At 42.4% G+C, this 16,349-nt stretch overlaps 1 protein-coding gene across 2 annotated transcripts in view; it reads left to right on the forward strand.

Moving 5' to 3' along the window:
- Positions 1-16,349, forward strand: part of IQCE (IQ motif containing E) — a 70,790-nt gene that overhangs the window by 17,725 nt on the left and 36,716 nt on the right. For both annotated transcript variants that reach the window (XM_038763120.1, XM_038763121.1), the window contains 6 exons: positions 3,385-3,516; positions 3,763-3,897; positions 8,335-8,405; positions 12,261-12,374; positions 12,559-12,609; positions 13,380-13,450. In XM_038763120.1, coding sequence (XP_038619048.1) covers positions 3,385-3,516; positions 3,763-3,897; positions 8,335-8,405; positions 12,261-12,374; positions 12,559-12,609; positions 13,380-13,450 — 574 coding nt within the window. The remainder of the gene's footprint in view (positions 1-3,384; positions 3,517-3,762; positions 3,898-8,334; positions 8,406-12,260; positions 12,375-12,558; positions 12,610-13,379; positions 13,451-16,349) is intronic.

The raw sequence follows: 16,349 nt of genomic DNA on the forward strand, positions 1-16,349 counted from the left end.
ATTGGTTGATTGATTGATTGATTGATGATGATGATGATGATGTTTGCACATAGCACTTAATAAATGCCATTATTATTATTATTATTATTATTATTAAATCGGGGAAAAAGTAGGAGGGGACAACGTGATTGAGTGCTTTAAAGGTGAGGGTAAGGAGCTTCTGTTTGATGTGGAGATGGATGGGCAACCACTGGAGGTTCTTGAAGAGTGGGGAAACAGACTGAATGGTTTTATAGAAAAATGATTTGGGCATCAGAGTGAAGTAAGCATGGGAGTAGGGAGAGACAGGAGGCTGAGGGGTCTACAGTGCAGTAATTACGGTGGGATAGGATCAGTGCTCGGCCCAACTTGATAGCAGTCTGGATGGAGTGGCAAGGGCAGATTTTGGCAATGTTGAGAAGGTTTAAATGATCGGATTTAGTGACCGATTTATTGTAGGGGTTGAGCGAGAGATGAATCCCAGACTAGTGTTGTGTAATCAGGTATTTTTGTGTTCTGGAGAAATTTTTCACCTTGGCCTTTGGGTAGAGTGGCCAGTGGTATGGTTTTCAGAAGAACCTGGATTCGAATCCTGGCTCCACCACTTGTCTGCTATGTGACCTTAATTGCCCTGTGCCTCCGTTGCCTCATCTGTAAAATGGGAATTAATACTTTGATGCCCATGTGGGACATGGAGTTGTGTCCAACTTGATTAGCCTGTAGCTGGTATCTACCCCAGTGCTTAGTTCAGTGCCAGGCACGTAGTAAGTGCTTAACAAATACCCTTAAAAAAATGTCCGTCCCTGCTTGGTGTGGATTCAGCACTGGATGCCTTTATGTCCAGTATTTTTATTTTGAACACTTAACCTTTCTCCACCTTAGCTCATGCTAGCAAGTTCCCAGACTGAGCCCCCTCCTTCCTCTCCTCCTCCTTCCCCCTCCCCATCCCCCCGCCTTACCTCCTTCCCCTCCCCACAGCACCTGTATATATGTATATATGTTTGTACGTATTTATTACTCTATTTTACTTGTACATATTTATTCTATTTATTTTATTTGGTTTATATGTTTTGTTTTGTTGTCTGTCTCCCCCTTCTAGACTGTGAGCCCGCTGTTGGGTAGGGACTGTCTCTATATGGTGCAAACCTGAACTTCCCAAGCGCTTAGTACAGTGCTGTGCACACAGTAAGAGCTCAATAAATACGATTGAATGAATGAATGAAGTTCTGAAGCTTGGACATGGTCTTCATGTTCAGAGGAACCTGGAAGGTTAACTCAACACTTCTGCAGCAATTGCGGGGTGGGCCCAGAGAAATGCGGTTGGTCTGGGAGAAGTCAAATGTCCTTCCTCAGAGGGGAGCAAATGACTTCCTTAGGTTACCCTGCATGCCTGTTACTCTATTTATTTGTTTTACTTATACATATCTATTCTATTTATTTTATTTTGTTAGTATGTTTGGTTTTGTTCTCCGTCTCCCCCTTTTAGACTGTGAGCCCGCTGTTGGGTCGGGACTGTCTGTGTTGCCAACTTGTACTTCCCAAGCGCTTAGTACAGTGCCCCGCACACAGTAAGCGCTCAATCAATACGATTGATTGATTGACTGATGCCTGGCTTAACGCACGTGATCATCATCATCTTCAATCGTATTTATTGAGCGCTTACTATGTGCAGAGCACTGTACTAAGCGCTTGGGAAGTACAAATTGGCAACATGGTATATCCTTCTCGTTGTCCGATGTCTGCAAGAGTTGCCAGGATCACCCCAGCTTTAGGTTTCTCCTCTCTCCTTCTTCCTCCAGCTCCCTCCCATGACATCCCAACATCTTCAATGGATAAGGGAAAAAGCGAGAGAGCCAATTTAACCAACTTCCCATGAATGGAAGGAGACAAGGAGGGAGTGTTTCTCTTCATCTCTGCCGACTAGATTCAGTCAGTCAGTAAATCCTGCTGGGTTTTGTTAGTTTCCATGGTCTCTAGGCAGTGGTTTCTGCATTCCCCCATCAAGTTGCTACAGCTTATCTCACCACTGCCTCAACCCATGGTTTATATCCCCCTTCTAGACTGTGAGCCCTTGGCTGCGGACTTGTACTTCCCAAGCGCTTAGTACAGTGCTCTGCAAACAGTAAGCGCTCAATAAATGCGATCGAATGAATGAATGACTATCACTACCCCCTATTACTTCTTATCCCTTTGTCTACATTTTATACCTCAGCTTGTTTAAGCTAGTCATGATTCTGACTGTAAAAGCATTTTGTTGTTTGGGTTTCTTCCTGAGAAATTTTCTAATGGAAAAAAAGTTTTCCATCTGAAGGCAGGGTATCCTGGGATTTGCCTACCCAAGACCAGAAGAAAATCTGATTTTTCTTAAAGAACCTGTGGGCATAGCTGTCAAACAGGAAGATAACTCTTTTGCTTTTCTTCCACTCCACGAGAACTGTTGTTTGGATTGGGGAAAATCAATTTTTGCTTGTCTAGAACAAGGATTTTTGTCAGTTGCCCTTTCCCTTCTGAAAGAGCTGAGAAATCTGAGGAACAATTAAAGGCACTGAGATATCTGTTCTTCTCTCTTTATTAGTTGCTAGATAACTACCTAAAGGAAAACCCATTTCATTCCATCAGAAGAGTTCAAGTCATTCCATTTCTAATAGCACCTGTCAAATAAAGTTAAGCAAGGCCGCAGTTGCCCTCTCTTTCCTATATGTTAATATCGCAAATGCTAATATCACAGAGCCTTTTTTGGAATTTTCTTCAATAAATCCCCTTAGGACATATTAAAGGTTATAATAGTAATAACAATAGTAATTGTAGTATTTAAGCAGCACCAGGACCAGGGTAGATACAGGAGAATCAGATCAGACACAGTCTCTGCCCCACAGTGTAGTGGGGGAGGAAAAACAGGTATTTAATCCCCATTTTATAAATGAGGAAACTGAGGCAGAGAAAAGTTAACCGACTTGCCCAGAGTCACCCACAGCAGGCAAGTGTCATATTTTTGTTCATTTGGGTCTTCTCTTACTTACTGGTTTCCATGAGTAGTACATTTGATTTTTCATAAATACACCATGTCTGACCACCAGGTATGACAATGTCATCATGTATGAACATGTCTTTATGTGGGCACTGAATGATAGTGGATTTGGGAGAGTACATAGATATAATTACACCATCACAGGGGGTACGTTCACTGATCATATACTATCTAACTATGCTTCAAATATAGATAATTCATTATATACCAAAGGAAATACATATCTATATATATCATGTATCTAACTGATCAGTGTGCTTTCATTCCGAGTGTAGCTGTGATACTCAAAACCAGTTTGATACATACTCTTGTAGAAGCAAAGTTGTTGAATGGCCAAGGTAATTTATAACACTTATAACCATCTATTTGCTTTCTAGAATCTCCATACCTCTGTAAACCTAAAATGGTTGCAGCCTGGAGGTCTTTGAAATCAGCAGGGAGCATGCCTCTGGGAAACACGACGACGGCTAAATCCTCACGGCAACTGTGGCCTGGAACTTCGAAACAAGGCATTACTTTTTTCCTTCCCTCCATTGTTCCCTTCTCGTTGGGCGGGCCATTTTCCGAAGATGGGGGATGTGGTCCGGGAGCTTCGTCCCTAAGCCTGTTGACTGGAACAATCAATCAATCATATTTATTGAGCGCTTACCGTGTGCAGAGCACTGTACTAAGCACCTAAACTGTGTGCAGCCAGGAAGGTGGGTGGTTGGTCTTTGGAATTTCAAGTAGGTCTGTTTATGTTATCTCTTTCTCAGCTAGTTTAACTCAGCCTTTAAAATCAGACCTTGACTTGGGGTATACGTGGACCAGCCCTTCGAGCAGCACACCCGAATATTTGAAGGAAGCTCTAGGGATGAAGAAGCCAAAGCATAGCCGTTCTGCTAGCAATGGTGAGCATTTTGGGGGTTACAAAACCTCTTTAGAGTAAAAAACAATAACAGAAACCCCCTTGATTTCAAAAGCCGTGTTTGGTAAGATGAGTCCTCTGACTTCTCCCCCTCGCCCCCCTCTCCATCCCCCCATTTTACCTCCTTCCCTTCCCCACAGCACCTGTATATCTGTATATATGTTTGTACATATTTATTACTTTATTGATTGATTTTACTTGTACATATCTATTCTATTTATTTTATTTTGTTAGTATGTTTGGTTTTGTTCTCTGTCTCCCCCTTTTAGACTGTGGGCCCACTGTTGGGTAGGGACTGTCTCTCTATGTTGCCAATTTGTACTTCCCAAGCGCTTAGTCCAGTGCTCTGCACACAGTAAGCGCTCAATAAATACGATTGATGATGATGATGATTTGGCAGCAGAGTGTTGTAAAGGAAATAGAATAGAATTAGCTGTTTATGAACCTTTCCACTCTGTTTTTAGAGGCTTACTGTGCGCCAGGCACTGAACTAAACACTGAGATAGATCCAAGCTGATCAGGTTGGCCACAGCCGTGTCCCACATGGAGCTCACAGTCTTAATCCCCATTTTCCAGATGAGGTAACTGAGGCACAGAGAAGTGAAGTGACCTGTCCAAGGTCACACAGCAGACACGTGGTGGAGCCAGGATTAGAGATCCTTCTGATTCCCAGGCCCATACTCTTTCCACTAGACCACGCTGCTTCGCAAGTTAATGTTAGCCTTACTGTTAGTACTACAATTATTACCTTGGTATTTCATTCAGTCAGTCAGTCATACTTATTGAGCGCTTACTGTGTGCAGAGCACTGTACTAAGCGCTTGGGGTATTTATTGAGTTCATACTATCAGTACCAACTCTTGTTATATTGTACTCTCCGAAGCTCTTAGTACAGTGCTGTGCACACAGCAAGTGCTCAGTAAATATGATTGATTAAATGTGAGATTTTATAGTTAAGTCCCTGTCCACAAGGGGCTTTCAGTCCTATGTAGGGGAAGACATAAATAGAACAATAAGAATAAATGCGAGCCTAATAAAGATGAAACAAAATTAGGAACACTAAAATAAGTAACTATAGTAGGGGACAGTGTATACAGGTTTCTCATCATGCCAGGCAAACAATCTTTGCAACTCACCTGGAGCAGATAATGATAATAATAATATTAATAATAATAATGGTATTTATTAAGTGCTTACTATGTGCAAAGCACTGTACTAAGCGCTGGGGAGGTTACAAGGTGATCAGGTTGTCCCATGGGGGGGCTCACAGTCTTAATCCCCATTTTGCAGATGAGGTAACTGAGGCCCACAAGGGGCTTTCAGTCTTACGTAGGGGAAGACATACATAGAACAATAAGAATAAATGCGAGCCTAATAAAGATGAAACAAAATGAGGAACACTAAAATAAGTAACTATAGTAGGGGACAGTGTATACAGGTTTCTCATCATGCCAGGCAAACAATCTTTGCATCTCACCTGGAACAGATAATAATAATAATAATAATAATAAGCATAAGCATAAGCATAATAATAATAGTATTTATTAAGTGCTTACTATGTGCAAAGCACTGTACTAAGCGCTGGGGAGGTTACAAGGTGATCAGGTTGTCCCATGGGGGGGCTCACAGTCCTAATCCCCATTTTACAGATGAGGTAACTGAGGCCCACAAGGGGCTTTCAGTCTTACGTAGGGGAAGACATACATAGAACAATAAGAATAAATGCGAGCCTAATAAAGATGAAACAAAATGAGGAGCACTAAAATAAGTAACTGTAGTAGGGGACAGTGTATACAGGTTTCTCATCATGCCAGGCAAACAATCTTTGCATCTCACCTGGAGCAGATAATAATAATAATAATAATAATAATAATAATAATAATAATAATAATAATAATGGTATTTATTAAGTGCTTACTATGTGCAAAGCACTGTACTAAGCGCTGAGGAGGTTACAAGGTGATCGGGTTGTCCCATGGGGGGGCTCACAGTCTTAATCCCCATTTTACAGATGAGGTAACTGAGGCCCAGAGAAGTTAAGTGACTTGCCCAAAGTCACACAGCTGACAGTTGGCGGAGCTGGGATTTGAACCCATGACCTCTGACTCCAAAGCCCGGGCTCTTTCCACTGAGCCACGCTGCTTCTCTCATCTGACACTCTGATCTTCAGAGCTTCTCTGAAGCAGATCTGACACTCAGTCGAACCAACTCCCCAGTGGAGTTTGCTGCTCTACCGTCCTTTGGGAGCTGTACCCATACTTCTCCCTTTGTCCTCCAAGATTTTGTTTGCCCCGCCTGACCTTGGGGTCCAGCGGATGAGGGCCCACCAATGTCCACCCACTGGGCTCTGAAACCATCTCTGTAAGCTCCATGAGGGCAGGGGTTGTAGCTGCCTACTGTATTGTACTCTCCCAAGTGCTTAGTACATTCCTTTGCACAAAGTAAACGCCCAATAAATGCGCTTACGGAGACTACAAGGGAGCAGAGCTGCAGTGAGAGGAGGAGGGGTGCATTTTTCAGCTATTGGGATACTCACTTGTATAGCGCTTCCTAAAGGAGTCTCAATACCTCCCCGTATATTTCAATTATTTATTTTGACTTCTCTAATTGTAAATACTTTTATGTCTAGCCCTTTGGTTAGAGTGAAATCTCCTTGAGGGCAAGGGATGTGTACTTTCTTAAACACATTTTACGTTGCATTATGCTCAGTGGATACTCAGTAAATATTATAGCTCCCTTTCATCATCATCATCATCAATCGTATTTATTGAGCGCTTACTATGTGCAGAGCACTGTACTAAGCGCTTGGGAAGTACAAATTGGCAACATATAGAGGCAGTCCCTACCCAACAGTGGGCTCACAGTCTAAAAGAGTGGGCTCACCTTTATATCCAACAGATCTCAGCTCCCCACATCTTCGAAACCTTTTTCAAATTTCATCTCCTTTAGGAGGCCTTTCCTGTTTAATTCTGACTCCCATATCAACACAACCACACCTCCTAACCACCGAAGAGTTCACGGCCCCCCAAAGCAGACAGTCAGTCAATCAATCGTCTTTATTGAGCACTTACTGTGTGCAGAGCACTGTACTAAGTGGTTGGGAGAGTACAGTATAACAATGCAACAGACACATTCCCTGCCCACAGCAAGCTTACACTTCACTACATTTCCTCTAGCACATCCCCCTGTCAGTAATTTTCACTACATTTACTGTAACACATCCCCCCGTCAGTAATTTTCTTTAGGGTCCGTTTACCCTGCTAGATTATAAGATCCTTGATCACATCTACTGTGCTCTCCCAAGTGTTTAGTACAGGGCTCTGCACACAGTAGATGCTTAATAAGTACTATTGATTGGTTGATGGATTCCAAACTCCTGGACCCTTTCCAAGGTTCAAGCGCTTAGTACAGTGCTCTGCACACAGTAAGCGCTCAGTAAATACGATTGAATGAGTGAATGAAAGGCTCTAGAGATTAGACAGGCCAGCTGCACTCCTGATTGTCAGACAGGAGGAGGGGGGAGACTGCCACCTGCCATTGGATGCCCCCCCCAATATACGTTGCCAACTTGTACTTCCCAAGCGCTTAGTACAGTGCTCTGCACACAGTAAGCGCTCAATAAATACGATTGATTGATTCCCCCGTCCCCACCCCCTACACTAGTTTCTCTGGTCCAGGTCTGTCTCCTTTCCCCCAAATCCCACCCCACAGCACCATTCCCTCTCCTCTGTGGATAAAAGAGCAGAGAAACTTCCTTTCCTAATATTGTTTAACTTCTCTATTCCTATTCATCTCATCTTTTATCTGCCTTTTCATCTGTGTATCCATATGCAAGTAATCTGGCTAATTCAAATTAAATGCATTTGTCATTGTCTTCTCATAATCCCCTTGGAAAAATAGTTTTCCCCCATTTATGAACCTCTTAGTGATGTTGGTAGTTCTGTTTTAGATTTAAATGTTTAGTAGCTGTTAGGTATGTGGCATCATATAGGAAGCAAGGTTCAGCCTTTGTTTGAGGGATTTTATTATATTTAAAAACTTTTAAACCCAATCTTCCACATCTCTTATTGCACTTTCCTCCTCTTCTCCCTCAACTGTAATTGCACTGCGTGTTTTCACCTTCGTTTTTATTAAATTTTTATCTTTCTCTAACACTAGTTTTATCATTTCTCTTGCTGCATCTATAAAAATTAAATTCCCGTAACTATTGTGAGAAGAATATCAATTCTCTGCAAAATGTGTGTAGCACTTAAAGCTATATAGAAAAATATTTTTACAGTGATTTATTCTTTTCCCTTCTGTTATGAATTATTTTATTAGCATACGATTGTGGATTTTTAAAAATCCAGTTATTTCCCACACCCTTCCCACCAATTCTTGCCATGAAGGGTTTTTCTTGTCCTTGGTGTGTCTTTCTCTAGGTCATATACCTGGAACCCCCATGTACAAAGAGAAAGAAGATATGTATGATGAGATCATTGAATTGAAGAAGGTAATGTCTCTCTTGTCTTTACTGATCGTGAACAGTGAAAACCTTCCATATCAAAGGATGAAAGTCAGTGGGTGCATCTGGCCAAGGCTGAAAGACACTTTCTTAATGAGATTTTTCTGTAGAAAATCTGCACTGGGAGGAAAAAAAAAAAGAGAACAAAAATTAGTTGGCCTTGTGCCACGCAGCAAGATAAACAGTTTTGGAAATGCATTACACCAACCCTACCTCCAAGCCCTCCCTGGGTTTCCCATTTGTCAACATGTCTGCGTGATTAGAACAGTGTTTTGCACATAGTAATGCTTAATAAATACCATTATTATTATTATTATTTCAGCCTCTCTATGCCATAATCACCTCTGGACAGGGGATGCTAATCAGTTGGAGACTGGGTTCAGGTATTACCTGCTGGTAGTTTTGTTGTCTGTCTCCCCCTTCTAGCCTGTGAGCCCACTGTTGGGTCGGGACCGTCTCTATATGTTGCCAACTTGTACTTCCCAGGCGCTTAATACAGTGCTCTGCACACAGTAAGCGCTCAATAAATACGATTGAATGAATGAATGAATGAATCAGGAGGATTCCCAGGCCAGCAGAAGGCCTGCATGAGGATACAATCACACAAAATTATCCAGGCTGTACTAGCTCAGATTAATATTATAAAGGCATACTGAGCTGAACTGAAGCAAAAAATACGAATACCAAAATATTAGTTAACCTTAACTAGTGAGGTCAGGTATTTTCAGTGCCAGTAAGGCATCTGCACGTTCTATGAATTTTTCTCAATTTGCTGTTTGGACTGCCCTGTGCATAACTGACTAAATCCTGACTAGTTGAATAGCCTCGTGAGCATGGAAATGATAGAAGGACTTATCGGTTGAAGATTTGAATGTGCCTCCTGGGCATGGTGTAATGGGTTTGTGGATACTAAATAATTCTGTTTATCAATTATTGACATACACGCGTCTTAAAGTTAGTATAAATTCTGAGCCAGATTTTCTGTTCAGTGAAGAGATTTCTGGGTTTGGATGCTTGTGTGGGTTTCCCCTCACCAGCCTCACTTGTAAGTAGCCAACTGCATCGTAAGTCACTTCCCACCGCAGTTTCCCCAACTGCACTTTTGGGATTTGCACTCACTTTTGTACATTCGATAGGGCCACCACAGTCTACAGTATTGAGTCACTAGGGTTCTCTTTGACTTTGGATGACCTAAATGCTTCAAGTCATCTGAGTCTGGGATGCCCCTCCTTCTCTGAAGCAGTATAAGTAATTCCTCAGTATTTCCTTGGGCACTTAGTCGTAGCTGCTCAGATTTCACCGTTACCATAAGTTTATTGTCATCAATCGTATTTATTGAGCGCTTACTGTGTGCAGAGCACTGTACTAAGCGCTTGGGAAGTACAAGTTGGCAACCTATAGAGACAGTCCCTACCCAACAGTGGGCTCGCAGTCTAAAAGACTGTGTCTTGTTCAAGTCCTAAAGACACCGGTGCATAGGTAAATTGTGAAGTTACAATTAAATTCCCTTGGTAATATTAAGTCATTGAGTGGTGGAGATACAAATCAGAGCAGCCCACTTGAAACAGCTGTTTTTGTTTATTTTACAAAAGTCATCTTGGATTTCGTTCAGTGTAACTAACCCTTGGTCCTGCCTAACTCCTCAAATCCCATAAACCTTTGGCCTTATCAAATGTGGTGTGCCAGCTGGGAATACTTTGCCCATCGTCCGTGATGGGTAAAGGAAACCTGTGTGCAGTTTTAAGTAACCAAAGGATTTGTGGGCCCCTTCCGACATTTGTCACCCTGGCCTCATCACAAAGTGCTGTGTGCCGTTAACACCCAGTCTTCATATTTTTCTCCTGATTACTATTTAGTCAGTAGTAGTAATAGCATTTATTAAGCATTTCCTGCGTGCAGACCACTGTATTAAGTGCTGGAAGAGAATACATAGATGGGGATCAGGCATGGTCCCTGTCCCTCATGGGGCTCACATTCTAAGAGTCAGGGCCACAAAGGGGAAATGAAGTTAGCAATTTGTGAAAAGGGAAGGGACAGGATTTTCACTGAAAAGAAAGTGGAGAGGTGGGAAAGGGTGTGGCACACCTGTCTGCTGGGTGATCACTTCTGTAGACCTCAGTCACCTCATCTGTAAAATGGGAATTGAGACTGTGAGCCCCACAGGGACTGCAAACCCGATTTGCTTGTATCCACCCCAGCGCTTTGTACAGTGCTTAACAAATACCACAATCGTTATTATTAGTATCTGTAGGAAGGCGTACTGGTGCGGAGTACCAATTCTCTGAAAACTATCCACCCAGTATAACAGAAACTGTTGAGTGCCTAACTCCATTTCTCCCAGCTTTTAGATGACCAGGCTTTAGTTAACCATGGGGACTTTTGGTGAGGGAATGGTGTACTTAATAAATGCCATTATTATTATTATAATTGGCGGACCGGGATTTGAACCCATGACCTCTGACTCCAAAGCCCGGCCTCTTTCCACTGAGCCACGCTGCTTCTCTATCTGGGCTGTACAGTAGAGTAGAGAACAACAGCTCATACATAGCAAAATTCAATTTTAATTAAATTAGATTAAATTAAAATGGTGTTTAATTTCCAGATCTGGTTGCAACATGTCTAGTGAAAGCAAGGACCCAAGCTGAATCCTCAGGAAACCTGAGAGGTCCCATGAGGCACTGAGAGGTGTAATGCAGGACAATAAATGGTCCAAATGAAGAAGATTAACTGGAGGTTAACCAAGACAAAGTAATGATGTCAAGGGAGGAAAGTGGTATATGCTGACAAGAGTACCGTAGAAGGAAGATTTCTTCATTAGCTTTCCAAACAAACAGTGGCAAAGCAAGCAATAGTTCCCTTTCCCACCCCAATTTTCTATAGATCATAATAATCAAATAATGATGGTATTTGAACTTTTAGACTGTGAGCCCACTGTTGGGTAGGGACTGTCTCTATATGTTGCCAATTTGTACTTCCCAAGCGCTTAGTACAGTGCTCTGCACATAGTAAGCGCTCAGTAAATACGATTGATGGTGATGATGATGATGGACTTCCAGGGCAGCTTTTCTGGTTTAGTGTCCCCTAGGTTGACTGTGTGAACTCTGTACCTGCTTCCCCTACATTCTCATGCTCTGAAAAATCTGGCTCTGTGGGACTGTGTAGGGCAAAGGTGTTGCGAACTAGAATGTAGCAGCAGTTTCCAGTGCAAGACAGAGGTCCCTCTCACTGAGCTGAATTTTCAGACTCTTCAAAATACCGGATAATTGAGCTCCCCTGGACTAAGCATCCTGGATTCCTGGAGAAAATCACTCCTGACCAGTAGTTTTCATGTGCGGTTCCACAGGTTGCCCACTTGTTGACCCCAGCAAAATAATCGAAAGAGTAATGATCCCTTTGGGCAATTTATATTTTACATGTTTTTCATTAAATTCTTATTTGCCTAGGTACCGTCAGAGTAAAATCTTATCTCATGGTCGGCCTAATTTTAAAAGGGCACGACCGCAGAAATTTGGAGATTGCAGTAGTAGCCACAGCAAAGCATTTGATTTCAAAGAAAATAGACTTGTAACTTGGTTACTCTGCCGATTCAGGGAACTTAAGTATCAGAGAAGTTCTGCTTCCTGTCCTTCCATCTTTTTTCCCCACTCTTAGCCCTTTTAAAAAAAAATCATTTTCTCTAATCACCCCCTCCTGTTGATCCTTTCCAGCTTGATGACCATCTTTTCCCAACTTTCCTAAACTGTGATTAAGAGTAAAAACTCAAAATTGCCCTTGGTTTTTGACTAGTTACTTTAAAAAAAACAACACCCACTCACCAGAGAGCTTTTTTTTTTTCCTCTACAGATGTTGCACTCTGAGAAAAACAACGTGGACATGGTGAAAACAAAGCTCCGGAGATTAGAGGAGGAAAATAACAGGAAGGATCGGCAGATTGAGCAGCTTTTGGATCCATCCCGGGCAAGTTGCGTAGTCCTGTACCGGAGGGACTGGTAGTTTTCCGGTGTCATTATGCCAACCTCACATTTTCAGGGGATGTAAAAGTCTACATCTAAAGTCACAGAAAATATGCTGAAAAGAGACCTGAAAAAGGATCAGAAGATGAATTGTGTCTTCGTTTTGTTGTTCTATTACTGTGCTGCAGGGCTCAGAATTTGCCCGGACTCTGGCAGAGAAAAGATCGGAAACTAGCTGGGTAAGTGTGCTCTCCAGAGAGACCGGTGCCTTCCCCATTGAAACCTTCTCAAAAGCTACCATTCCAAGAAGGAGAAAGTTTTCCTTTAAATAGAATGTAAGAAGGGGTGTGATGAGTTAAGGGAAGGGCATAAAGCTTTCCAGAATGAGGGGCAGTTGGGAATGAACTTCCACCGAGTTGTTTAAATTATTTTCTTTCCGTATTCCTTAGAGAAAATTCCCTAAAGCTGTCGTCATAGCAGTAGGAGCCAAGAAATTTCTTGGCTGTTGTCTGTGCCCTTATCAAACGTCACAAGTTTCCCCCCGGGGTGGGGTGTGTAAGAACCTCCTAAGGAGAATTAAATTAGTCGTTAGTAGCTTTCCATCATCTCAGCTTGGTTTAAGAACTACTTCACACATGTAAAGTCAAGGTGTGGCAAAGTGGAGACTGTTAACCCTTTATCCTGTTAGTCTGTAGAGACTGCTGTATAGAGAGAAACTGCTTTCTTTATGCTAACTTTACCCTAAAATCAGATGTCGTATTCTTGTATAATCTTGTGGTCAGTGTGACGCCCATGTTTAATTTTGTTTCAGTACATGACTGGCTAATTGCAGTGTGTCTGATTAGATGGAAGCTTAGTACAGTGCTCTGCACAGAGTAAGCACTCTATAAATACCACTGATTGACTGATTACTGGAACATCAGGGGAAGAGAGGGTGCCTGAGTTCCCAAGAGACATAGGTGGGATAGAAATGTAAGGCACCGTCAGTTGATTTACATTGTTTTTGCAGGTCATCAACGGACTGAAACAGAGGATTCTCAAATTGGAGCAACAATGCAAGGAAAAGGATAATGTTATCAAGTATGAAAAGTTTGACTCGTAAATTTTGTGGAGGAGGGAAGAAAGAGCCTTAGAAATGAATCATAGTGGTGGGAAGGAATCATCTAAACCACATTTATGGTATTTTCTAAGTGGGAACTCTGCTGCCAGGGCACTGTGCTAAGCACTGGGGATTAAAACAAAACAGTTCAGACACGATCCTGTTTCACATGGGGTTTGCAGTCTAGTTTGGGAAGGACGGACACAGAGGAAAGGTAAATAAAATACAGACAATTGGACAATCTCGCCTATCTTGGGCTGTTTTTAAAAACTTCAGAAGAGGGTTACTTGTTTCACAACCCCAGCCTCATCAGAATCACATCTCATCCAAGAGGCCTCCCTCCACTAAGCCCTCATTTTCCTCACTCCTTCTCCCATCTGCATTGCTTATGCACTTGGCTGTGTCCCCAGAAGCATTTGATATTCTCTGCACCCTCAGTCCCAGGGCACTTATGTACATAGCTGTCATTTATTTTAATGTCTGTCTCCCCATCTAGACTTGTAAGCTCCTTGTAGAGAACCTACCATCTCTGCTGTATTGTACCTTCCAAGCACTTAGTGCAGCGCTTTGCACACAATAAGTGCTCACTTAATACCATTGATTTGTCGATTGGTTACATAACCTCTCTCCTTAGCCAGGAAATTCTTCTTTATAGCTACCTTAATTCCTTCTTGCTTCACTCTCTTTGTTTTGTTCCCTGAGATAGCTCCAATCTCGATGTCAGAGTCTTTACTAGACTGCCCTTTAGTTTTCTCTTTTCAAGACTGAATCATCCTAATTCCTTTTTCTTTTGCATTTAGGTTTGATTTTCCAACCCTGTAGTCATCTTTATTGCTCTCTTCTATGCACTCTTGAAGTTCCCCACATTCCTCTTGAGTTGTGTTGATCCTTAAAGTGGATCCAGTACTCTAGTAATGGTCTGATCATCACTGAGTATAACAGAAAAATGGTCTCAATTCCTCCAAGATGTACTTCCTATTATTTGTCCTCCTTGGAATTGTGCTGACATTTCAAACCACAATTCTATATTTCCAACTCACATCGTCTTATTATCCAGGGAGAACCTTAGATCTTTCTCTTATGTAGAGGCAGTTATTCAGGTTGTATCTGTAGATTGTGTTTTTCTTCCCCATTTGCATGACGCTGTATTTATCATCATCATCATCAATCGTATTTATTGAGCGCTTACTGTGTGCAGAGCACTGTACTAAGCGCTTGGGAAGTACAAGTTGGCAACATACAGAGACAGTCCCTACCCAACAGTGGGCTCACAGTCTAAAAGGGGGAGACAGAGAACAACACCAAACAGACTAACAAAATAAAATAAATAGAATAGATATGTACGAGTAAAATAAATAAATAAAAAGAGTATCCTTATTTATCCTTATTGAAGTTTACCGATTTCATTTTGAATTTTGATTCCGTAGAAAAAGTACTGTCCACCACCTCATGCACTCTGAGCTTAATGTTACCTGCGTGATCTAAGCGATTGATGAAAATGTTAAGTAATACTGATCCCGGACTCCTCCCCTGCAGAGGACCACTTTGGCCTCTACCACAATCCCAAATTGATGTGGGACCAGGAACTGCAAAGCTGCAGCCACTCAGGATCCAGGATTGGAACCTGCAGGACTTCGTTTATTCAGCCGTATTTATTGGGCACTTACTGTGTGCAGAGCACTGTACTAAGCACTTGGAAAGTACAATTCAGCAACAGAGACAATCCCTACTTAACGGGCTCCCAGCCCACCCTCTGCTCATCAGAGGGCATCAAACCTCCACTGCACGTTGCCACCCTCCTGCTCTTATAATAATAATCATTAATAATGATTATGATATTTAATAATAATAATGATGATGGCATTTGTTAAGCACTTACTATGTGCAAAGCACTGTTCTAAGCACTGGGGGGGATTCGAGGTGATTAGGTTGTCCCACGTGGGGCTCACAGTCTTAATCCCCCAAATGAGGGAACTGAAGCCCAGAGAAGTGAAGTGACTTGCCCAAGGTCACACAGCAGACAAGTGGCGGAGCCGGGATTAGAACCCAGGACCTCTGACTCCCAAGCCCAGGCTCTTTCCACTGAGCCACGCGGCTTCTCTTCTTCTTAACAAATAGTGCGTATTTGTTATGCATTTACTGTGTGCAGGGCACCGTACTAAGCAAATGGGGTTGGACACAGCCCCTGTCCCACATGGGGCTCAAGGTCTCAAGGCATAGAGAAGTGAAGTGACTTGCCCAAGGTCACTCGAATCCATGACCTTCTGATTCCCAGGCCCATGCTCTATCCTCTGCGCCATGCTGCTCTTATGCTGTAGGGCATTGCTGGCAGAAATCTGAGTTCAGCCACTACTTCTCCCTAGACTAAACATAATAACATAATAATAAACATAATAAATATGTTTGTACATATTACTCTATTTTGCTTGCACATATCTATTCTATTTTATTTTGTTAGTATGTTTAGTTTTGTTCTCTGTCTCCCCCTTTTAATAATAATAATAATGATAGCATTTATTAAGCGCTTACTATGTGCAATGCACTGCTCTAAGAGCTGGGGAGGTTACAAGGTGATCAGGTTGTCCCACGGGGGGCTCCCAGTCTTAATCCCCATTTTACAGATGAGGGAACTGAGGCGCAGAGAAGCGAAGTGACTTGCCCAAAGTCACCCAGCTGACAGTTGGCGGAGCTGGGATTCGAACCCATGACCTCTGACTCCAAAGCCCGGGCTCTTTCCAGTGAGCCACGCTGCTTCTCCAAGACTTTTAGACTGTGAGCCCACTGTTGGGTAGGGACTGTCTCTATATGTTGCCAACTTGTACGTCCCAAGCGCTTAGTACAGTGCTTTGCACACAGTAAGCGCTCAATAAATACGATTGA

This window comes from Tachyglossus aculeatus, chromosome 21 (genome assembly GCF_015852505.1).
Source record: "Tachyglossus aculeatus isolate mTacAcu1 chromosome 21, mTacAcu1.pri, whole genome shotgun sequence".
Classification (NCBI taxonomy): Eukaryota; Metazoa; Chordata; class Mammalia; order Monotremata; family Tachyglossidae; genus Tachyglossus; species Tachyglossus aculeatus.